This window comes from Mesocricetus auratus, unplaced genomic scaffold (genome assembly GCF_017639785.1).
Source record: "Mesocricetus auratus isolate SY011 unplaced genomic scaffold, BCM_Maur_2.0 Super-Scaffold_100008, whole genome shotgun sequence".
Lineage (NCBI taxonomy): Eukaryota > Metazoa > Chordata > Mammalia > Rodentia > Cricetidae > Mesocricetus > Mesocricetus auratus.
In genome coordinates, this window is record NW_024429192.1 from 80991578 (window position 1) to 81015536 (window position 23959).

The following is a 23959-nucleotide window of genomic DNA, read 5'->3' on the forward strand; positions in this document are numbered from 1 at the left end:
TGATGGGGGGGCATTTCAGGGTTAGGGACAAATCTGGTGCCAGGGAAACTCCCAGGAATCCACAAAAATGACTGCATCTAAGACTCTTAGCAATAGTGGAGAGGGTGCCTGAACTGGCCGTCTCCTGTAATCAGATTGGTGACTGATTACATCAGACAGATTGTCATCAGAGAACCTATATCCAGTAACTGATGGAAACAGATGCAGAGATCCAAAGCTGAGCACTGGGTCAAACTCCTGGAGTCCTTTTGAAGAGAGGGAGGATGGCTTATACAAGCAAGGTGGGGGTCAAGATCATGATGGGGAAAACACAGACAGCTTGCCTGAGCTAGTGGGAGCTTTCAGACTCTGTATTGACAGCTAGGTATCCTGCATGGGACTAACCTAGGCTCTTATCACTGGGGTGACAGTTCGGTAGCTTGTCTGTTTGTGGGGCCCTTTACAGTGGGATTCAGACCTGGCCCTGGCACGTGAGCTGGCTTTTTGGAACCTATCCCCCTTTCTGGGATGCTTCAACCCAGCCTTGATGCAGGGAGAGGAGTTTTGTCCCCCCTCAACTTGACATGCCATGCTTTGTTGACTCCCATGGGAGGCCCACCCCTTTCTGAAGGGAAGAGGAGTGGACGGGATGGGGGTAGATGGGAGGTGGGGGGAGGGAATTGGAAGAGAGGAGGGGAGGGAAACTGGTAGGTACGTAAAATAAACATAAAAATTTAATAAAACCAAAAGGCCATCTTGGCGACGTCTATGGCATCCACGCCACCATTGCACAGGTGAGCAGGCTTTACCAGGCCTCTCACTACTATAGCCCATAAGGTTCACAACTGGGGAGGTGAAGATGGGGGCCTCTGTCCCAGCAGGTCCCGCCGCCCTTCAACCCCAAACAAGTACACAGACACTATATATTACTTATAAAACTATTGGCCGATGGCTAAGACTTCTTATTGGCTAGCTCTGTCTTAATTGCTAACCCATAACTATTAATCTGTGTATTTTCACACCTTTGATCCCAGCACTCAGGGAGACAGAGGCAGGTGGATCACTGAGTTCGAGGCCAACCTGGTCTCAGAGTGAGTTCCAAGACAACCAGAGCTATACAGAGAAACCCTGTCTCAAAAAAAAAAAAAAAAGATTATTTCTAGCTCCATTCATTTTACCTATGAACTTCATCATTTTTATTTTTCTTAACAGTTGAATAATACCCATTGTGTAAATGTGCCACATTTTCCTTATGCATGCATTAATTGATGGACACCTAGGCAGTTTCCATTTCCCAACTATAAGGAATAGAGCAGCAATGAACATACACGAACAGAAATCTCTGTAGTAGATATAGAGTCCTTTGGGTATATGCCCAAGAATAAGAGTTGAGTCACACAGTTGATATATTTCTAGCCTTTTGAGGACTCTCCACACTGATTTCCAGAGTGGTTGTACCAGACGCACTCCCACCAGCAGAATAAGAATTTCCCTTTGCCCACACCCATGCTATCATTTTGTTGTTGTTTTGTTTCTTGTTTTTTTAATCTTAGCCATGGAGAAATCGTTTCCAGTCTCAGATCCAACATTTGACAAATTCTTTACAGTTATTAGCCTCGCTTTTCAAATCTGCAAAACGTAGATTCTCTACAAGCAAGTTGATGCGCACAGGTCCCATGAACAACGACAATCGTAGCTAGACCAACGAGGTAACCCCTCTTCCGCTGACAGCAAGCACCAGCCCACTCTCCGCCAGCGTATCTTTAAGCATGCGCAAGAGACCGGAAACCCCCACCGGAGCCTGCGGTGAAGAGGCGGGGCCTACGCAGCGGGCCTGCGCCGTACGCCTCCGCGCGTCGCGAGGGTGGGCGGGGCCGCGCAAGCGCGCAGCCCGTCCCGGCTCTGGAGCATAAACAAGAGTGGGGACGGGATGAGGCGGCGGTTGGTCCCCGCGCAGCAAGAGGCGGCGAGCGGGGCTGAGAGCCGGACCGGGAGCAGGTCCTGAGTGTAGCGCGCTCCCGCGGGCCGCCCGAGTTGCGTCGCGCGCGTTCCCGCGAAGGGGGTCCGAGCCCGTCGCGCGCGCGCAGCCATGAACCTGGCGAGCCAGAGCGGGGAGGCCGGCGCCGGCCAGCTGCTGTTCGCCAACTTCAACCAGGATAACACGTAAGGCCGGGCTTGGGCACGGGGCCGGGTCAGAGGTCAGGGCTTGGATCAAGTTGGGGGTGTCCAAGGGGGACCCTGAGCTCGCGCGGCCGCTCGAGCGCTGCTGCCTCCTGGGCCGGGGGAGGTGATGGAACTCGAGGTGTTCCCATCCACCTGTCCTCAGACCTGGCGTTTCGCAGAGTTGGGAAGGAACTGTGCACGCCCGCCCGTTGGTGCCTGTCACCCGGAATAGGTTTCTCGGCCGCCCTGGGCATCGCCCGCCTCCCTATTTCTCTGCATCTTAGGTGCCTCTTCTATCGCTTTTCATGGTTTTTCTATTTTTACCCCTTGTTTCTTCTCTGCTGTTTTTACTGGCAGATAATTTTGCCTCTTCCAAACAAGAATCAAACAGCAAAACCCAGGCCTTCGTTCTAGAGAGACTTTGTCCTCAAGGGGTCTGGGTGCCTCAAGGGGAATGTGGGGGTACGGTGGGCTGTTCCTGGGGTAAAAGAGAACCTTCATGCGGTCCCCTGTTTTACCAGGCTGACCTGCTATAGGTCCCAGTCTGGTTCCTCAAGGCCCCCTGGTTGGCATACCTGGGAGGTGGTTAATAGATGAGGTTTCTGAGGAAGGAAAGATGAGTTATGAGACTAGAAGGGAGAAGAGCCATCTTGGGAAGTGAGTAAGAGGAAGTGATGTAAGAGGAGAAGGAATGGGTCACTTGGCATCACACTAAGTAGTTGGCCGCCACTGACAGCATAGCACTAGCAAGGTAAAGACTGGGGTTTCTCTTTTCCCCAACTAAAAGTTCAATTGGAGAATGCCAAGCACCTGAATGAAAGTGCAACAGGTGAACTTTTCTCGATATTCTCAAGACAGGGAGTTGTCCCGAGATTTGGAAGGATGTGGGTCACCTGGGCCAGCCACAGATGTGACAGTGAGGTTCAGAAAGGTCTAGCACCTTTCTGGATCTTACGGTTGGTTCACAGTGGGGTGGGGCTGGAGTGGGGTTTTGTCTCTCCTAGTGTCCTCTTCTACCACACTGGGTCTTTCTACCTACAGAACAGAATTCTAAAGACACTGAGTCTAGAAGTGTAGTGGATCTGTAAAAGTTGAAGCTAGCAAGATGCTGGAGAGAAGACTCGATGGATAAAGTGCTTGTCACACAACGGTGAGGACCAGAGTCAGGATCCCAGCACCCACAGAAAAGCTAGACAGCTACCTGTAGTCTCAGCACTCTTGATGTGGAGACAGGAGATCACTGACTAGTTAGGTTAGCAGAGTCAGTGAACTCTGGGGTTCAGGGAGAGACCCTGTGTAAGTAAAGTGAGGAAGACATACGTCATGTATACACACTGGCACTTAGTATGACCTCACTTCCAAAAGCACATACACATTCAGGCTGCTAAATGCTGTGTTGTATATGCCCAAAGACCAGCACAACAAGCGCTATCAGGACAACCTGTTGCAGTTTGTCTAGTGAATAAGCAGTGCTATCTGGGTGGGAGGAAAGCAGTTCCAACCAGTAGCAATTTGGCTTCTGTGCCATTAGGATTTGGGGACCAGTAGGAGATGCTTATAATACAAGGTATCTCTCTATTTTGAGACAGGGTTTCTCTGTAGCCCTGGCTGTCTTAGGATTTACCAAGTAGACCAGGTTGGCCTTGAACTCAAAGAGTTGCCTGCCGCTGCTTCCTGAGTGCTGGGATTGAAGGTATGCGCCACTGTGCCCTGCTATCTCTATTACAAGGTTTTATGTCTTGCTTGAAACAGAGAATTTTAAGAACAGTTTCTGCATCTGCTGAGTTCCTGTGCAATAAAAGTCACTCTAGCCTGAACAGGACCTATCCATACTCCTCCTTAGCCCTTAACCTACTAGTTCATGAAGTTACTAGTTCAGAACAAGACTTGCATATCAAAGAGACCTTGAAACATAGAGACAAACATAGAGAATTCCACGAACTCCCAGTTCGGGATGTATTGGAGTTCGGTGGAGTGACATGACTATTAAAGATACAGGTGAAAGAAATAGGAAAGGACCCGGCGTTGGTGGCACACGCCTTTAATCCCAGCACTCCGGAGGCAGAGGCAGGCGGATCTCTGTGAGTTCGAGACCAACCTGGTCTACAAGAGCTAGTTCCAGGACAGCCTCCAAAGCCACAGAAAAACTCTGTCTCAAAAAAAGAAAGAAAGAAAGAGATAGGAAAGGTTCCATGGAAGGGCTTCTGCATCTTAAAAGAGGAACTGGGACCCAGTGTGATGGTACACACCTTTAGCTCCAGCACGTGGGAGACAGAAGCAGGAGGATCTCTGAGTTCAAGGCCAGTCTGATCTACATATTGAGTTTTAGTACAGCCAGGACTAAATAGACCAGTGGTTCTCCGGTTGTGGATCACAACCCTTGTGGGGTTACATGCCACATATTTACATTACAATTCATAACTAACAAAATTGCAGTTACAACATAGCATCAAAAATAGTTTAAGGCCGGGCGGTGGCGGCAGCACACACCTTTAATCCCAGCACTTGGGAGGCAGAGGCAGATGGATCTCTGTGAGTTCAAGGCCAGCCTGGTCTACAAAGTTCAAGGACAGCCTCCAAAGCTACAGGGAAACCCTGTCTCCAAAAATTAATAATAATAATAACCCTGTCTCCAAAAATTAATAATAGTCATTATTATTATTGTACAGTTTGGGGTCACCACAACTTCAGGAACTATTTTTTGTTTTTGTTTTGTTTTTTCTGTGGCTTTGGAGGCTGTATTGGAGCTAGCTCTTATAGACCAGGCTGGCCTTCAACTCACAAAGATCCACCTGCCTTTGCCTCCCAAGTGCTAGGATTAAAGGTGTGTGCTACCACCGACCGACCGACCGACCATCAGGAACTCTGTTAAAGGGTTGTAGCATTAGGAATGTTGAGAACCACTGAAATAGAAAGATGCAGTCTTTAAAAAAAAAAAAAAAGACCATGGGGCTGAAGCATGTGGGCTTGAATTTGGCTCCTTAGTGCCCATGTAAAAGCCAGGCAGGGTGGGGACTATCTGCAACCCTAGGGCTTGTGTAGACACATGAATAGAGATAGGTTGCTCATCCTCAGAGCTCATTGGCCAGCCAGTCTAGCCAAAGAGTCATCTCTAGGTTCAGTAAGAGACCCTGTCTCCAAAAAAAAAAAAAAAAAAAAAAAAGCAAGATGGAGTACAGTAGAGGAAGATTCCCAACCTAGTCTGTAACCTCCACACAGGCATGCATGCATGTATGCAGAGATGCCATGAACATATACCACACTCAATTTTAAAAAGTTTCTGGCAAGGAGTAGAACTTTGTGTGGAATCCCATTTACTGTGTTCAGGAATAGATGGGGGTCACTGGATATTGAGAGAGTGTCCATCCATTCTATAGTAATTTCAATGCCTCTTTTAAATGCTCACATATTTATTGTACTCCAAACACTGTCAGTTTCTTCTTTTCTCCTCCTACTAGTAATATGATTTCAAATATTGAGGGGTTTTTCTTTTTGTGATTCTTATCCTAAAAGTGACTACAGTATCATCTGGTTTTTACCATCTGTTTTGTTTTTAAAGGAGAACAATGAAAAGGACAGGAGGAGCAGCCTATCCTGGTTGCCTGACTTAGTCTTACTGATTCCCACCTGTTTTATTCTCAAAGTGACAGGCTTATGTGGGAGCACTCTAGCTTTTCAAAGTAGAGCTTGACCAGTGAATAACTGGCACAGGGTCACTGGATTCTCACATGGAATAATCAGGAATAAGTTTTTCCAGTGGATCTTGGGAAGTCAGAGAGGAGGCTGTGTCTATTCTAAGCCTCCTTTCCCTGAGGCCTAGAGTAAAGGGACTGCCCCCCACTCCACCCCCGATGTTAGACAAGGTCTAAAAGTATCCCTTGCTTTCTCCCACTGAGCTTCCTCTGTTTCCAGGCATCAGACACCATTCTGGAAGTCACTACTCCCTGCTCTGTATTTGCCTGCAGATTGCAGGGGGGGTTCCAAATCTCCTTTAGCCTCAATGTGGCTGCCTCTCCCCTGCTTTTCAGACAGACAGTTGAGAATTGGACTGTTGCAGAAGGTGGGTGGACAATAACCCTGAACCCGTGTGACATGTTCAAGGGCAACCTAGTTCCCAGGCCTGATGTTTCTTGGGGAGCATTGTTAGCACCCTAAGAAAATTGGCCAAGGAAAGAACTCTGCTTTGGATACTCTGACAGGCCTTGGGGCTTCTGGTGCAGGTCTAGGCTGGGGATGGACTGGGTTCTCCATGAACTTGGCCTGGTTGTTTTCCTAAGGTACATACATAGCATAGCACCTGTCAGGTCACTGTGGCCATAGGGCAGTCTGCTTCCTGTTTACAGTGGTGGCTTGTCCCACTCACCCACATAATCAAGTGTGACCTCTTCCTGGGGAAGGTAATGACGGGAAGGCTGCCATGGACTGATGCCTGGGAAGCTGAGGGGCATGTCTGCTGCACAGTCTCATAGTGAAGTGGAGGGGCTGCTTTTAGATGGGGCAGGCTCGTGCTCAAATTCAGTAAGGGGTGCCATGTCAAGGTGGCAGCTCCTTCCCCCATATCCTCATAAAATAACAAAAGGATGTTGCAACAGACTTGACTCATGGGAGGAGAAGATGAGAAGGGAGTACATGTATGTACCTGAGGAGGTCAGAGGCATGTCAGATCTCCTTATGCCGGAGTTACAGGCATAAGACTTGGCCTGTGTGGATTCTGGGAATTGAACTCAGGTCCTCTGCAAGAAAAAAATACATGCTCTTACCACTGAGCCATCTCTCCAGCCCAAGCAAATGCATCTTTTTATTTGTTTGTAACTAGGTCTCTTGTAGCTCAAGGCCAGTGTGGGCCTTGAACTTCCTGTGCTGTGTGGCTGTGAACATTAGAGCTTCTTCCTACATTTACCTCCCCAGTGCCAGAGTTAGAGATGGGCACCACCTTTGCATCTTTATTTTTTGGGATAGTCTCTTTATGCAGCCTCAGTTGGCCTTGAACTGGAGGTCCTCCTGCCTCTCGAGAGTGTCCTGCCCATCGTTTTTTGAAGTTTGTATTCCCCTCTGACAATAAGGATAACATTGGACAACCAGTGCTTGAACTCAGGTCCTTGCATTTGCCAGGCAAGTGCTGTACCACTGAGCTACAAACATTAAAAGCCATAAATATTTTATTTCTAATAGAACAAATCTCACCTCTTATGTGTTTATGTCTTTTCCATGATTATAATGTCTGCATTTTCTGTTAAGAGAACCTACCAAAGAGGGGTGAGTGAATCTGATTGTTGGTGTTTGTAATGAAAATGTTAAACACTTACCTTGAGACCCAAGGCCACAGTCATGCCCAGCAGGTACTCTGATGTGCTGCACCCAAAACTATTTACAATGTCATTTAATTACTTAGCCTCCCCTGGTAAAGTTTTTAACTTCTGTTTCTTACTCATAAAAGAGCACAATCAGTTTAGAAGACCTGGCATTAAAATTTTATCCCAGGTATTTAATAGTCCAAGCAGTTCTGTGTATCTAGAACATCAAAAAGATTTTGCCTGGCCAGGTGGTGGTGGTGCACGCCTTTAATCCCAGCACTGGAGAGGCAGAGGCCAGTGGACCTCTGTAAGTTCCAGGTCAGGCTGGTATTGAGTTCCAGAACAGCTAGGACTACACCCAGAAACTGTCTTTTTAAAAAAATCGGCACCACTGAGAACCAAGCTCTCTGGAACCCATGAATCCACTTCTAATGCTTGTAGGCAAGACCTCCCTAAGCTTGTTTTGTGATTTCCAAGTGAACTAGAAGTGAAGAGGGTGGTCATGAAGAAAGCTGACAGCTGTCTGTAGAGGTAGGTTTTTGCTTTTGTTTTCGTTGTTTTTTATGATGGAGATTGAGCCCTGAGCCTGACGCATGCTAACAGCCTCAGAAAATACCTTTGAATTATGACTGCTCAAGCAGTTAAAAGCACTTAGTGCTGCAGAAGACTCAGACCCAGATTTGGTTCCTAGCACAACATGCTGCTTCTCAACCACCTGTTACTCCCGTTTGAGGAGATCAACACCTCATTAGCTCCAGCAGTTCCTGTACACATGGAGTGTACATACATACATTCAGACATATGTGCATCCACTTAGAATTGTATATATGTATCTCACGTGGTCTGGCCATCTGGTGTGGGAGACACAAAACCCTGAACCCAAAAGAATTGCCAAAGCAGGCGTATTGGTTCATGTCTTTCTCAGCACATAGGAATACTGAGGCAGGAGGATTAAAAGTACCACCAGGCCAGTCTTATCTACTTAGTGAGATTCTGTTTCAAATAAACAAGCAAACAAACAAACAAATGTGTCCTTCTGTCTTGAGAGCACAGGGACATTTCTTTGGGGTCTGATAAGGTGACTGAGTAGCTAAGAGCCCTTGTCCTTCTTCTAGAGGACCAGAGCAGCCATAGCTCACAGCTGCCTGTTAACTTCAGCTGCAGATACCTCATGTATGTAGCAAGTATTCACATAGATATACTCATAAATAAAAATCTCTTAAGACACACAAGAAATACAATTTAAGAATGATTTTTGTCTTTTTGCTCTTGGTATTTGGGGTATTTAGTTTTTATTGTGAGGCAGGGACTCACTATGTAGCCCAGGCTGACCCTGAACTCCTGATACTCCCACTTCCTCCCAGGTGCCAGGGTGGTTTGTGTTTTAAGTTCAGAAATAATTGAGGTAAAAGAGATTAAAATGCCGGGCGTTGGTGGCACATGCCTTTAATCCCAGTTATCTGGAGGCAGAGGCAGGCGGATCTCTTCGAGTTCGAGGCCAGCCTGGTCTACAAGAGCTAGTGCCAGGACAGCCTCCAAAGCCACATAGAAATCCTGTCTGAAAAACCAAAAAAAAAAAAAAAAAAAAAAAAGATTAAAATTTGTTTAAAATAGCAAGCCTTATTTATCTGGAAAATATTCTCTTGAACACAATTTTACAAAAGTTCTTAGCTACTGAGATTTTATTTTCAACCTTGCCAGAGAGTTGTTTTGTTGCTTCTTTCATTGATTTTATTTGTTTGTTTATTTATTTATTTGTTGGTTTTTGTTTTTTTGGGGGGGCAAGGTTTATCTGTATTGCTTTGGAGTCTGTCCTGGAACTTGCTCTGTAGACCAGACTGGCCTCGAACTCACAGAGCTCCACCTGCCTCTGCCTCCCAAGTGCTGGGATTGAAGGTGTGTGCCACCAACACTTAGCCATTTTTTTTAAAATTGAGACATGGCATTTGCCTGGCCTGGCACTTGCCGTGTAGACCAGGCTGGACTCTCAAGTGCTGGGATTAAAAGTGTGAATTACCATGGCCACCTGCTACTGCTCAGTGTGTATAAATATCTAGACTTGATTACTTGGTTGAAAGAACTCAGTGTAGTGAAGTATTACAAAGACAAATCCTACCATCTCGTAGGAAAAGTTTGTGGTCCTCAGTGCCATAAGATAAGCTCATACTAGCCAGGCATTGGTGGCGCATGCCTTTAATCCCAGCACTTGGGAGGCAGAGGCAGGCAGATCTCTGTGAGTTCCAGGCTGGGCTGGACTGACAGCCTCCAAAACAATACAGAGAAGCCCTGTCTCGTAAAAACCAAAAAAAAAAAAAAAAAAAAGATAAGCTCATACTACTTAGGTTTCAGCATGCTCACAGAGCCTCTGTTCCAGGAGAAAATCACCCTTGGTGATTTGAATCAGCCCCATATAGCCTAGGCTGCTTTTGAACTTGGTCTATAGCCAAGGAGGACCCAAACATCTGATCTTCCAGCCTCTGCCTCCCAGATTCTGGGATTATAGTTGTATGTATGTTACCTACCATCCCCAGCATCTAGTAATGCAGTCCACTTTTCTGTGGGAGGACTGGAAATGTCAAGTAGCCTCAAATGTCTATAAATACAAATCGGGCAAAAGTCCCCTGCTCTGCTCCTCTTTTTATTTATGTTTGTTTATTTGTGTTCTCCCAGAGTCTGAAGTTGTGTCTCTTCCCTTCATCCTCCTTTGTGCTGGTGAAGGCTGTTTGGTGCTGCTTGTCCTTGCTTCCTTGGTCAGTTGCATCCTGAAGATGGGATTTTCTGACCAGGAACACCTTCATTTGGTGTCACCAAGACTCTGTGCTCCAAGCCTTTTAGCCAAAGCTGGGAGTTGGTGAACACAACCTGTCAAACATAAGCCATCAAAAAGAACCCCTCTCTTCTCTGTCTCACCCAACAAAGGTAGTCTTTGCCTACCAGGGTCTAACTGGCTCCTTCGTGCCTGTTATTCCTACCCTACCTCTCAGGCACAGTACAGCGAGTGCTGAAGGCAGTCCTGAAATGAGGATGGATGCCAAGCCTGGGTTGTAAGTGTCATTGTTCAGAATGTAGAATGCAGTACAGTGTACTAAACTTGAAGGCTCACAAATGCCAAAACAGTTGTGTGTGTCTTTGTTTTCACTACTTTTTGGTTTTTCAAGACAGGGTTTCTCTGTGGCTTTGGAGGCTGTCCTGGAACTAGCTCTTTGTAGACCAGGCTGGTCTCGAACTCACAGAGATTCAACTGCCTCTGCCTCCTGAGTGCTGGGATTAAAGGCGTGAGCCACCAATGCCAGGCACTATTTTCACTACTTTTATTTTAATCTTTTCCCAGGCTTTATTGAGGGTTGAGTGGCAAACCTGAATATATTTAAGGTCTACAATAGGGTACCCTCCTACACATATACATGGAGTGTGTAACTGTTGGGCTGGGGAGATGGCTGAGAGGGTAAAGCACATGCCGTGCAAAGTGTGAGTGAGGGGGGACACAGATCTGCAGAACACTTGTCAAGCACAGTGTGGTGCTGCACATCTGTGACCCCAACCTCCTAAGGCTGGGTGGGAAGCAACACAGGATTCCTGAACCATTGCAGGCTAGCTAGCCTGGGGTATGCAGCTGTGATGAGAGCCCTGTCTCAAACAAAGTGAACGGGGAAGATCAACACCTCAGACTGTCCCCTGACTCTGCTTGTATGCCATGGCATGTACTTGCTTACATATACCACACACAGAGAGTCAACTAACATGCTAACACACTTGGGTTTGTGTGTGATGACAGTGCATCAGGTCCCAAAACCTGTAAACTGTCATGGCCATGCTCTATGCTTTGCAGACCTCTGGCATACAATGTCCTCTACCATATATATCTGATAAGACCTGTGAGATAATTAGGAACATGCTGGTGATTCCTGGTAGGACCCCTGGTTACTGGGGGGTAAGGTGTGCTCTGGTTTATACATAATCACTGTCTACATGCCTTAGCTCTTACTTCTGATTTGGCTTTTTTGCAGGTCCCTAGCTGTTGGTAGTAAGTCCGGGTATAAGTTTTTCTCCCTTTCTTCTGTGGATAAGCTGGAACAGATCTATGAATGCAGTAAGTGCTTGCTTTATTTTCCCCTTGTTAAACAAAGTAGACCTGTTGGACTGGAACTGGAATGCAGTCCTCCAATACTGGGCAGTTGGAGTCTACACAGCCTTAGGCCACCCTAGCCACCTCAGGAAGTCACAACTAGGGACTGACCTGGGTGTCCTTCTAGATCCTGAATATTTGCATATAATACATGTGCATTTAGGGTTTTGTTTTCTCAGCTTTCAGGACCTGGTATCTTATTATATATAATCTACCATTCTTCACCATCCCCTCCTTAGTACCATGTGGACAAGGCCACTGTCATAAAAGGGTCCTAGAAACCTGTAGGAATGGTGTCCCTTTGTTGTCATTTGATGGAATCTAAGTGGGCTGTGGATTGGAATAGCAGAACAGCCCCAAGATGAGGCTTCTGAAAAACAGGTAATGCCTGTCTGTTGTAGGTGATCAGAATTGGAAGTTAATGACTGTAAAACACATCATTTGGGGCTGGAGAGATGGCCAAGTGGTTCAGCACTTGTGCTCATCCAGAGGACTCTGGGTTCGTTCCTAGAACTCATATGGCAGCTCACAACCATCTGTAATTCCAGTGGGGAGTCTGACCTTTTTCTAACATGCATAGGCACTCGGCATATGCATGGTACACAGGCATGCAAGTGTAGGTGAAACACTCATACAGTAAGACTGACAACATTTTTAAAGATAAAAATAATGTGTGTGTATGAGTGATGTGTGGGTGTGGAGGTCAGAGATGACAAGTGGTCGTTTTCAAATACTCGTCACACTTTTGGAACTCACTCTGTAGACCAGGCTGGTCTCAAACTAAGAGAGATCCACCTGCCTCTGCCTCTCCAGTGCTGGAATTAAAGTCTTGCACCACTACTGCCTGGCTGTAGTGGGTTTTTGTTGGTTTGTTTGTTCTGTTGTTTTGTTTTTGTTGTTTGTTTGGGGGGTTGAGACAGGGTCTCTCAATGAACTTGGTGCTTGCCAGCAGGGCTAGATTGACTGATGAGTGAGTTCCAAGACCTCCTGTCTCTGTCCAGCTCTGCATGCTGGAGTTACAGGCAGGAGCTAACACCCAGCTTATTACATCAGTCTGGAGATCTGAACTCAGATCCTTTTGCCTACCTGGCAAGTACTTTACCTGTGAGCTATGTCCCTAACCCCTATGTACTATTAAAAGACAGGGTTTATTACATTTTTTTAATGTGTATGACTTGGAATGTGTATGTGGAGGTCAGAGGACAACTTATAGGAGTCTTTCTTTTTCCACCACTTGGGTCCCGGGTCTGGCAGCAGGCACCTTTACCCACTGTGCCATCTTACCAGACCATAAGGTACATTTAAAAAGGTGGAGGGAGGCCCTCTGGAGAGATGGCTCAGTAATTAAACAAAAACTTACTATTCCTGCAGAGGACCTGGTTTTGTTTCCCAGCACCATATCAGGAGGCTCGCAGCTACCTGTGACTCCAGCTCCAGGGGCTCTAACACTTCTTTCTATATTCTGTGGGCAGACACACACACAGTACACATTTTAAAATGTTTTTTACTATATTAAAAAATATTGTGACCATGTGTGGTGGCGCATGCCTGTAACCCAGAACTTCAGATCTCTGAGTTCAAGGTCAGCCAAGGCTACATGGTAAAACCCTGTTTCAACAAAAAACAAAAAAACACAAAAATGTTGTGTGTTAGGGTGAAGTGCAGAGGTCAGAAAACAACCTGGACGAAGTGGTTCTCTGCGCCATGTGGTCCCAGAGATTGGGGTCACAGCAGCAGGTGCTGTTACTCTTGGAGCTTCTTGCAGCACCACCCTCCATACCCCATTGTTAAGGGACGTTCAGCAACCCCTGTCAGGTACCACAGTTAGAGCATTGCTGCCCATCCTTCTTCTTCACCTGTCTCCAGTTTTACTTGTATCCTCTTCTGTGATGTTTGAACGCTTGTGGGCTATCCTGTATCCACCACCATCCTGCCAGTGGTTCTGAACCTTCCTAAAACTGTGACCCTTTAATACAGTTCCTCATGCTGTGCTGACCCCAACCATAAAATTATTCTCATTGTAACGTCATAGTTGGAGTTTTGCTACTGTTATGAGTCATAGTGTAAATATCAGTGTTTTCCTATGGTCTTAGGTGACCCCTGAGAAAGGGTCTCCACCCACAGGTTGAGAACCACTGCCCTGGAAAACTATTGAGGTTGAAGTTAGGCACAGTGGCCCATCTGTGATCCCAGGACTTGGGAGGCTGGTTGTTGTCTGTCAGCCTGGGTAAAGAGGAAGATCCTGTCTAGAAAAAGGCAAAATAATAGCAAACAAACAAACAAACAACCCTCCCTCCCTGCTTCCTCCTGCCCACTGTGTGGCCCTGGCAGCCACTGGTCTGCCTCCAGTTCTTCAGTCTTCCTGCCTCAGCTTCCAAAGTGCTGGGCATGTCAGCTTTGTCTAGCCCAGCCAGGGCCACACAGAAACCCTGTCTCAAAAAGAGAGAGAGAGTGAGAAAGAGAAAGAGAGTTGTATCAGTCAGGTTGTTTCTGTGGTCACTACAGTGAACTTCTGAAACCCAGCTAGCTAGTGAGGACAAATGTATTTAGGTCAGTTTAGGAGATTCAAGGACATGACTGCTTCAGTTCAGTTGGGCTTCAGCACTGGCCCTATCTGGAGGCGGCAAGGCAGGGTGTGGGCACAGCCCTCGTAACAGTTTTCCTTTTGCTGCCCCTGTAAGCATGTGAGGGCAGGATATCTGACCCCTTGGACTGATGTTATAGCTGGTTCTGATCTGTGGCGTGCACCGGTAATCAAACCCAGGTCCTGGAGCAGTACTTATGCATAGATTCTGGTGATTCAAACTGACGCCCTCACACTTTAGACAAATGCCTTACCAGCTGAGCCATCCCCAAAGCCTGGTGATTGCCTTTTTGTCAACACAATTGCCTAAGAAGTTATCCAATGTGACAGTATGCTCTTTTTTGTTGATGAGCAGTACTTCACAGCCTAACTGATTACCCATGGAAAGAAACAGCGAGTCTAGATCTGGACTAGTACAAGTAAAGCAGCCATGAATATCCATGGGTGGCTTTTTTTGTGGATATGAATTTTCATTTCATGGAGGTCAGTGCTAAAAGTACAGTTGTTTTTGTTTGGTCTGGTTTTTCAAGACAGGGTTTCTCTGTGGCTTTGGAGCCTGTCCTGGAACTCGCTCTGTAGACCAGGCTAGCCTTGAATTTACAGAGATCCACCTGCCTCTGCCTTCTGTGCTGGGATTAAAGGCGTGTGCCACCAACACATGGCTGTTTTTGGTTTGTTTGTTTGTTTGTTTTTTCAAGAAACAGGTGGGTTGGGTGTATCTGTGATCCTGAGGCTCCTTCTCAGCTGACAGTGGGTTTGAGCCCAGACTAGATTATATCTGCAGCAACAGAACAGACCAGGGTGTCTGTGCCTCATTCACTAATAATGTGAGGAGTGTATACTTGACTGCACTGCACACCTTTCCTCTTGGCTGGTATGATATGTGTGGTATGGTACTGTCTCACGGTTTTGTGTTCCTTTGGGTTGATTGTGTGGAACACCTTTTTTGGTTTTGCTTTTAAGGTTGAGACAGAATCTGTGTAGCCTTGGCTGTCCTAGAACTGTCTATGTAGACCAAGCTGACCACAAACTCACAGATCTGCCTGTCTCTGCTTCCTAGTGCCTCTGTTAAAAGTGTGTCCACTAAACCCGACTTTGCTTTTGGTTGAGATAGGCTAGCCTAGACTCTATCTTCAGACCTGAGGCTACAGTTCAGTGTTAATCATTTTTATCCCTTACCCTCAGGGTTTGCCCACTCTTTTGAGACATCTTGGGTAGCTCAAGGTGGCCTTGAACTTACTGTGAAGTCAAGAACAGCCCTAAATTGCCTATTCTCTACCTTGAAGTGACATTCAGTCTTAAACTATTCTGATTGCTAAAGAGGAGTGGCAGTTGCTTGTAAATAGAGATGCCCAAAAGTGACAAGCACTAGCCTGAGAAGTCAAATGAACAAATAGTTAATGACTACTTAGCCCTTGGCATAAAAATAAGCTGAGGAGGACACTGAAGCTTCCATCTTGGAATTCCAGAGTCCTGCCCACGAGGAGGGTAGAGGGTCCCATTCCTGCTCAAAGTCACCTTGCAGGTGCCCTTGACTCCAGAATGGACCCTTCAATGTCACCTTGGTTATTACTGCCTCAGAAGTGATCAGGAACTAGGAGAGAGTGGCATCAGGGTTAGACTCCCTCCTTGGTCCTGATCCCTGTGTCCTGCTGCCTTTTCTGTCCGCATGCTCACCTCCCTGCTCCCCCAGTGTCCTCTAGCCTCACTGAGATGGAACCTGGGAACTAAAGCAGATGTCAACCAGTGATCTCTGATGTCAGGCATGGGCCAGTGTTCCTGACATCAGAAGCAGGATGCCCCCCAGAAGGATAGCCCATCAGGAAAAGGATCCCTTGGCGTTTACCAGTAGCCAAAGTTGTGATCAGGCCTCTAGTGAGTGGAGTGCCTCGACTGCCCTGCTCAGTTGTAGCATCACTGTCGATGGCCATGTGGGTATCCTGGTTCAGTGTGTAGACTGAGGAGGAATGTCAAAATGCAGCCCTCACTTGCCTCTCCTGCAACTTCCTGACTGGCTTCTGGTGGCAATGGAGCATCTTGTGAGTGAGGAAGGTAGTGTGCCAGCTTGTGTGTTCCCTTAGTGAACCTTGATTCTTAAAAAATGGGTGCTGAAGTAGATAAAGAACATTCCAGTTCATGCTTTGTAGTAGTGTTTCTTATGACTTGTGTGCTTGAGCTTGTGTATGCTGGAGCGGGTGTAGAAGGTCAAACGATAGTCCTTGGGCCCTGTTCAGTCCTTCCACCTCCTTGTGTCCTGTGAAGATCAAACTCAGGTCTCTAGACCTGTGCAGCAAGCACCTTTACCTGCCAAGCTATCTGTCCTACTCCATTGAGTTAGTTACTCTTCCACTCAGAAGCTGCTGAGAGTTCTGTCCCTACGGTGCTGTCACCTCCTCACATGGGAGCAGATGACTGCTGGGAAAACCAGTTCATCTCTGAGTGGCTGTCAAAGTTGTCTAGCACTCTTCTGCAAGTAGTAAAGACTCTTACTTTATGACTCCAATTTGAGGTCTTGTACACTTGTGACTTTAGCGGTCCATCATAAAATCAAATCTTTGCATCAGCCCCTGCTGTTTTTATCAAACGAATGAGCCAAGGTGGGTCCTGGGGAACAAGACTAACCACTGCTTGTTTCTATAAAGCAAACAAAAAGACAAAAAGCCTTGTCAAGCAACATTGTTGGATCTTTACTGACAACTATGTTGTGATTACAGACTTTTCACCTATTTTCATATTTGAGACAGGATCTTATTATGTGACCCAGGCTGGCCTGGAATTCATGAGCCTCCAGCTTTAGATTCCTGAATGCTAGGATTACTGGTGTATGCTACCATACCCTCCATTATTTCAAACTCAGTCTCTCAATTCCCCCTCCCATACAGGGTCTTGTTATATAGATCAGGCTGGCCTCCAACGCAGTGTTACTGATTGAGATGACCATGAACTTCTTTTTGTCTTTGTTTTGCTTTGCTTTTTCGAGATAGGGTCTCTCTGTGTAGCTTTGACTGTCCTATAGACCAGACTGACTTTGAACTTACAGAGATCAGCCTACCTTTGCATCCCCAGTGCTGGGATTAAGGTGTGCACCACCACCACCTGGACCTTGAACTTCTGCTCCTCCTGTCTCTGCCTCCCAAATGCACCACTACACTGGTTTTGATACAGATCTGGGAATGGAGTCAGGGCTTCCTTCCTGTGTGCTAGGCAAGTAATCTAACCACTGAGCCACTTTCCCAGTTGATTTCAAACATAAGGAAAGTTGTGAAAACTTGGGTCTTCTGCCTATTGTTTGTGCCCCATGTATTCTCATGCATTCTCCATAGGCATGCCTCATTGTCACAAAGTTCATAAAGCACATACACGTGGCTTTCTTCTCTTAAATGCAACAACAGTATCCACTATCATGTAAAATACATTCAAGATCTTTGCAAAAATGTCAGAGTTTAGAGTGAGCTTCTCCAGATGCCACGTGGGGTCAGAAGCATGAGAACGGGAATGGCACACCTCACACAAGGTGCGCTGCCCAGAGTCCACCAAGTGAGCCCACGTATAGCTCAGTGGAGTCTGAGCACCTTATGGACCATAGTCTATGTCCTGAGGTCTAAGAAATGGTGCTTTTCCTAGTGATGGGCCGTGCACTGTATATGAGTAGTAATTTTGTGAGATTTCCCAGTAATGGAGTCACTTCTCTGCCTCAGTCTGCTGTGGTGGAGCAGCTCTGGCTGGCGTCACTAGGAGAGAGTGTGAGACCAGCAGAGAAAGACATCTGTCAACAGTGTTTTGTTTGGCCTGCTCTCACTCATACATGCACACGTCTACACAAAGTCAGCTCTTCTTGGTCAGTCAGAGGCTGGGGAGGAGGGACCCTGCCATTTGCAGAGGGCCTAACCTTTTTCCTGGTTATTGGCCCCTATGGAAGTCAGATAAAAGACAGAAAGTTACCCCCAGAAAACCCAGTAGCAGTTGGATGTCTTCAGTGTTTTAAGAGACGTCCCACACCCCCACTAGTGCCCATTGCCTGGGGTTGAAGGACTGGAGTCCTGGAGGGTCTGCCTATACTTAGCTTCTGTCTTGTCCCCAAGGCCCATTTCCCCCAGGTGACATGACTTGTACTGAGAGGCCCCCTACCACTTGTGATACTAACCTCTTGCATCAGGTCTTAATACATCAGCCAAAGTTCATGGGTTGCCTGAGGCTGCACTAGGCTGCCTGAGATGGGTTTTAGTGTGATTTAAACCGTCTCTTTGGGATATAGTTTCTATACCTTTATGGTCCATAAATCTGCTTAAACTATCTAGTTGAGTGACTTACATTTGCTAAGTTGAGCAGCCTACCATCATGGAATTTTCAAATGTTTTTATCATCTTTTAAAGCCCGAGTCCATTAGCAGTCACTCCCCATTCCCTCTCCACCCAACCCAGCTCTGCCACTCATCTCCTTTCTGCATCTATAGATTTGCTGTCTGGGCTTTGCAGATAAATGCAGCTTAGTGCGGCTGGCTCTGTTCTGAAATGGTTTTATAACTCTTCCCTGCTCTCCCCTGTATCAGGCCTTCCTTTGTATTATTGCTGAGTACTGTTATAATCTCCAGCTGTCCTGTCTGGTTCATTCACTCATTCATGCACACGTGGGCTGTTTGCTTTTCTTGGCTGTTGTGAACAACTCTGTTCTATACATTGTTGTGCAAGAAGTGTAGGTGCCTATTCCCATTCATAGAATAGATATAGATGATTGACTGAGGAACTTGGCCTTGTCCACTGGTGTTAGGTAACTTCCTGACATTGGAAAGGTAGGGTCAACACTCTGCCCTTAGCCAAGGTAGCACCATACATACATGGGGATGCTCACCCCATATTGGGCTCAGGTCTGGTGTTTCTGTTTTGGTTTTGTTTGTGTAGCAGATTAATGAACTTAGGTAGGACATAAGGCAATAATTTGGAAAGTTAATCCTATGTCCCACCCTACTGTGGTGCTAAACACTAGTTTAGCATCTTAGGGAAGGTGTCACACTGAATATAAGGTATGACTAATCCCTCTGCAGGGAAAGCATCCGTAATCTAACAGACTTGGGTCCAGGTGGGATCTGTCACAGGGATGTACAGTGAAGCAGGGATATTGTGCCCAATCTCCAAGGGCAAATTATGATTCCACCACTGAAGGTGGTGTTAGAGATTTTTCTTTTTGGTATTTTGAGACAGTGTCTGTCTCTCTATGTAGCCCTGGCTGTCCTGGAGCACACTATGTAGACCAGGCTGACCTGGAACTCAACAGAGATCCACCTGCTTCTGCCTCACGAGTGCTGGGTAGGGTTAAAGATGTGTGCCACCATGCCTGACCAAGACATTTTTCTTCTTATTCCTAGATGTCCTTTCTCCCTACTTTCGTTACCTGGAATTCAGAGATCTCCTTGTCTTTGCCTGTGCTAGGATAAGGGTGTGCATTTCCCCACCCCACCCCTGTTGCCTGTAGTTTCTAATGGGGGGGAACTTTTTTTTTTTTTTTTTTTGCTTTCTGAGACAGGGTTTCTCTTTGTAGCCCTGCCTATCTTGTAACTCTGTAGACGAGAGTGGCCTAAAACTCAGATCTTTTTGCCTCTGCCTTCTGAGTACTAGGATTAAAGTTGTGAGCCACCCTACCAGCTACTTTCATTTTTTTAAACACAGTCTCACTATGTAGTTATGACAGGCTTCAAACTTGTAGCAGTCCTCCTGCTTCGTCCTCCAAAGTGCCAACTGTAGTTGTGAGACACCACACGCAGTCTGAACACTGGTTGTTTTGTTTGCCTCTGTGGCACTGGCATAATTTTCCTCTAGTTGACTGGGTTTGAACTTGTGGCTGTGATGTCCTGGTCTTTCCTGTGCCTGCTGCTGGCTCTGTTCTACTAATGTGCTGTGCTTGCACTTAGGAACCCTCCCACCTCTACCCTGCCCCAAAGCCAGTGGTGACCCTTGCTCCAGAGCGGGTTTGGTGCTCATAGCACGGAGCTCCCAGCCCCTCCCCCAGATGACCTGACCGCCTACTGGCCTCTGGACCTGGCTAGGATCCTCCCTTCTGCTCAGAAGGGGGTGGAGTTTCACACAGTTTAAACTTAGTCTTGCTGGATTTTATTGCTCCTGACGACTAAGTGGCATGGTCCTGTACTTTGGTGTCTGCTGAAGTGCCAGGTTGGGTTAGCACAGAGGGACTCCCATGACAGACATTGCCCTCAGGCGCATCCTACAGGTCCTTTCCTGCCCCCTCACCTCCCTCTCACACTCTCCTTCACTAGGTGTGTGTGCAGAAGACAAGGACTGTGCCCCCCCCCATTCTACCTGTCAAGCAAATGTCAAGTAAAATCCCCAGGGCTGGAGTTAAACATTAGCATGGGGAAGCTTCTCAAACTCCGGATCTGAAGTGTGACACACAGCTGCATGTAGAAAAGTGTTAAGGTTATCTCACCCACACTTTAATGGAAAGGGCCAGTGGAGTTGCATAAAATTCACTCAACAAATCAGTTTTGCACAAGAAATGACTGATAAAGTATTTGCCTTCTGTATGTCCTACTTCCCTGCTTCATCTGTGCCTGGCTGGCTCCTGGCTTCTCCGTGGTGACTCTCTGGATCTCTTTCTCCCCTGTCATCCCCCAAGCCTAAATTCTTCCTCATACTTACTTTCCCTGCCTGCAGGTTTCACCTATACCTCTGTCACTCACTATTGGCCATTCAGCTTTTTATTAAATCAGTCAGGTGCCTTTAGGCAGGCAAGGTAAAATAGTAACAATCTTTACATAGTTAAACAACAGTTAGCAAAGCTAAAATCTAGTCCTTCTTGCATCTTTGAGGCTACTGAAGCTAGGTTCATCACTACTGACAGCAAGAGCCAAGAGGAGACAGCTAATCATAGCTGGCTTGAACTTACAGTATGCCCTCAAATTTACAGCCATGCTCTTGCTTTTAGTGCCACTACAGCTGGCTTTCCTTTTAATTTGTGTGTTGGGAGGGGGGAGGTGATCAGATAGAGGCCAGCTTGACACTTCTGCACTAGCTAACCATTGAGCTGCCTGGGCCCCCATGTGTCTGCCTCCCCACTACACCACCATGTCCTGCTTTGTACATGGGTGCTGGGGATCCAGTTTTCATGCTTTTGCAACAAGCATGTATTTCAAAGATTTATTTTTGCTATTTTAAATTAAGGATATGTTGCATGCACAGGAATGCAGATGACCTCAGAGATCAGAGGAGGGCATCAGACCCTCTTGAGATGGAATTATAGGTCATTGTGAGCCATCCGATGTCAGTGCTGAGAACTGAACTCAGGTTCTCTACAAGAACCTCTTCACTGCTGAGCACCTCTCCAGCCCTAGCCCCCCCCCCCCCCCTTTTTTTTTTTAAAGACTGGATCTCTGTGTGACTGGCTAGCTTAGAACTCGCTGTAAACCAGGCTAGTCTCCAAGTCACAAGAGATCCACCTGCCTCTGCCTCCTGTAAACTGATCCACTTTTCCTCTTTCTGAGTGATGTGATTTACAGTTTGTGTTGCTGGAAATCAACTCAGGGCAGTGTGTACCTGCCTAGCAAGTTTATCATGATAGATATCCTTGGGATTTCTTGAGGCTCTTTGTTCTACAGATAGTTAATGTTTTGGGTCTCAGATCTGGTTGGCTGTCTTGAGTGCTTGTCATCTGCAAAGTCGCTGCCTCCAAGAGCCAGCAGTGTCACCTGTGCCCTTTGTTGCCAGGCACATCTGAGCAGGGCTTGGCACCTATGCCAGGATGCTGCTTGGCAAAGCCTCTGCAGCATAGGCCCCACCTCCTGGCTCCCACCCATCTGGCCTGTTCCCCAATGGTGGCAGCCACTTGTGTTTTGATCTTTGAAATGAAGGCTTGCTTGCTGCTCTGGAAGAGAAGCAAATGTGATTTGTGTCATCTGGCCAAAAGTGCCCATGAATAAGCTGTGAAGAGCTTAGGATCATGCCTTGATTTTTACTGCCCATTCAGTTGTGAGTAACAGCACATTCTCACACTTTTAACAAAAAGGGGTGTGTCTGGTTCTAGCTTATGTCTAGTGTGTTAGTGCACATTTGCCTTTCAAGTCAGGCAGACATGTGAAACCATGCACTTACCTAGAAACACAAATGCTCTTTGACTTATACAGTTGCAAATAGAGCTGCATTTATCAACCCAACTCACTGAACGTAGCAGCAGTGCAGTTCTTCCCCTTGTGATCGTGGAGCTAACCATGAACTGTGGTTGACTGCCAGTGCCAGAGCAGCTACGGTGTGGGTTTAGCCTGTGCCCCCTTGACCCTATTTGAATAAGTGTGGACTGATGAGACATTTGCTGCCAAGCCTGACAACCTGAGTTGGAACCCAAGAATGCACATGATAGGAAGGGAGAACAGACTTCCACAGATTTTCCTCTGACCTCCACATTTTCCTTGGTAAACATGCATACCCGCAACAAATAAATGTAGAAAGTGTGTTTGAAGTCCTGCCAGCAGCAGAGTATATTTAAAGACATGCTTTCATGATTTTGCTTTGGCATCTGAGTTTGCACATAGGGTGTGATCTGTATTTATAGTGACAGCAGCCATGGCTACAGATGATGAGACTTTCCATCCCGCCTGCTGTCCTGTGATTCTTGGGAGCTTGTCAGCCCACATGTCCCTTACAGTGTTCTGTGTCATGTACCTGTTAGAAGTGCATGCACTTGTATCTGTGGGCAGATTGGGTGTATTGACTAGGAGATGTATGTATCAATTCATGTGTTTTTCTTCTCGTTCCAGCTGACACTGAAGATGTATGCATCGTGGAGAGATTGTTCTCAAGCAGCTTGGTGGCCATCGTCAGTCTCAAAGCTCCCAGGAAGCTGAAAGTTTGCCACTTTAAAAAGGGAACCGAGATTTGCAACTACAGTTACTCCAACACGATCCTGGCAGTGAAGCTGAATAGGCAGGTGAGTGGCACCTTGTGCTGTAAGCAGCTCAGTTGTAGAGTACCCACCATACACTGAGTCCTGGGTACCATCCCAAGCACAACGTAAAACCAGCTCTAGTGCTGCGTAAGTACAAGGACCTGAGTCTGACTCCCCATCAGCTGCATAAAAAGCCAGACTGGGCGTGTGTGCGTCTAACCCTAGTATTGTGGGGGGCAGAGGCAGGAATATTGTTGTGATTTACTGGCTACCTGCCTTAGCTCCAGGTTCAGTGAGAGATCCTGTCTCAAGGGAATGAGGCAGAGGATAATAGAGCAGGATGGGTGACATCTCTGGCTTCTAACCACCATTTCTCACAGCTATGTAGATGCATACACATAACACCAAACAAAAACTAAGTGTGTACTGACTGTCATTCAATGTTCCTCCCATGTCTCACACTATTGGGCTTTCAACCCTGTGCCGTTACCTCCCAGCCCTGCACCATCGTCTACAGTTCCTGCACATGTCTTTTCTTTGGGTTTTCCAGACAGGGTCTCTATGTAGACCAGGCCAGCCTCCAATTCATAGTGATCCATCTGCCTTTGCCTCCATAGTGCTGGGATTAAAGGTGTGCCCCATCCTCTCTGACTGCTGAACACATTTACTCAGCCAGATCAGGTGGTCCTCTGCTTGTCACTGGCTTTGTCCCAGCCTGCTCCACTTGACCTCAGGACACGAGTCTTACTTTCAGTTACTGTCTGCTGGATGCGGGTACAGGAGTAGCTTAGGCTTTTTATGCCATGCCTTCTTTTGCATTTATAAATGACACTTTAAAAAATATACCATCTTCTTTCAGTTGTTACTGTGTCATATATTTTCCCTCAAGCCCACATGGCACAATTATGTGGACCTTTGAGTGTG

The 23959-nt window shown here is 46.7% G+C and overlaps 1 protein-coding gene across 2 annotated transcripts in view; it reads left to right on the forward strand.

Moving 5' to 3' along the window:
- Positions 1-1861: 1861 nt before the first annotated feature.
- Wipi2 (WD repeat domain, phosphoinositide interacting 2) overlaps positions 1862-23959 on the forward strand; it is a 35398-nt gene continuing 13300 nt past the window's right edge. The window contains exons 1-3 of one of the 2 annotated variants that reach the window (XM_005079963.4): positions 1862-2142; positions 11444-11526; positions 22908-23077. In XM_005079963.4, the coding sequence (XP_005080020.1) occupies positions 2069-2142; positions 11444-11526; positions 22908-23077 (327 nt within the window). In that variant the 5' untranslated portion in view covers positions 1862-2068. Of the gene's footprint in view, positions 2143-3251; positions 3293-11443; positions 11527-22907; positions 23078-23959 lie in introns of those variants that run through there. The other variant, XM_040751279.1, reaches the window with a different exon arrangement.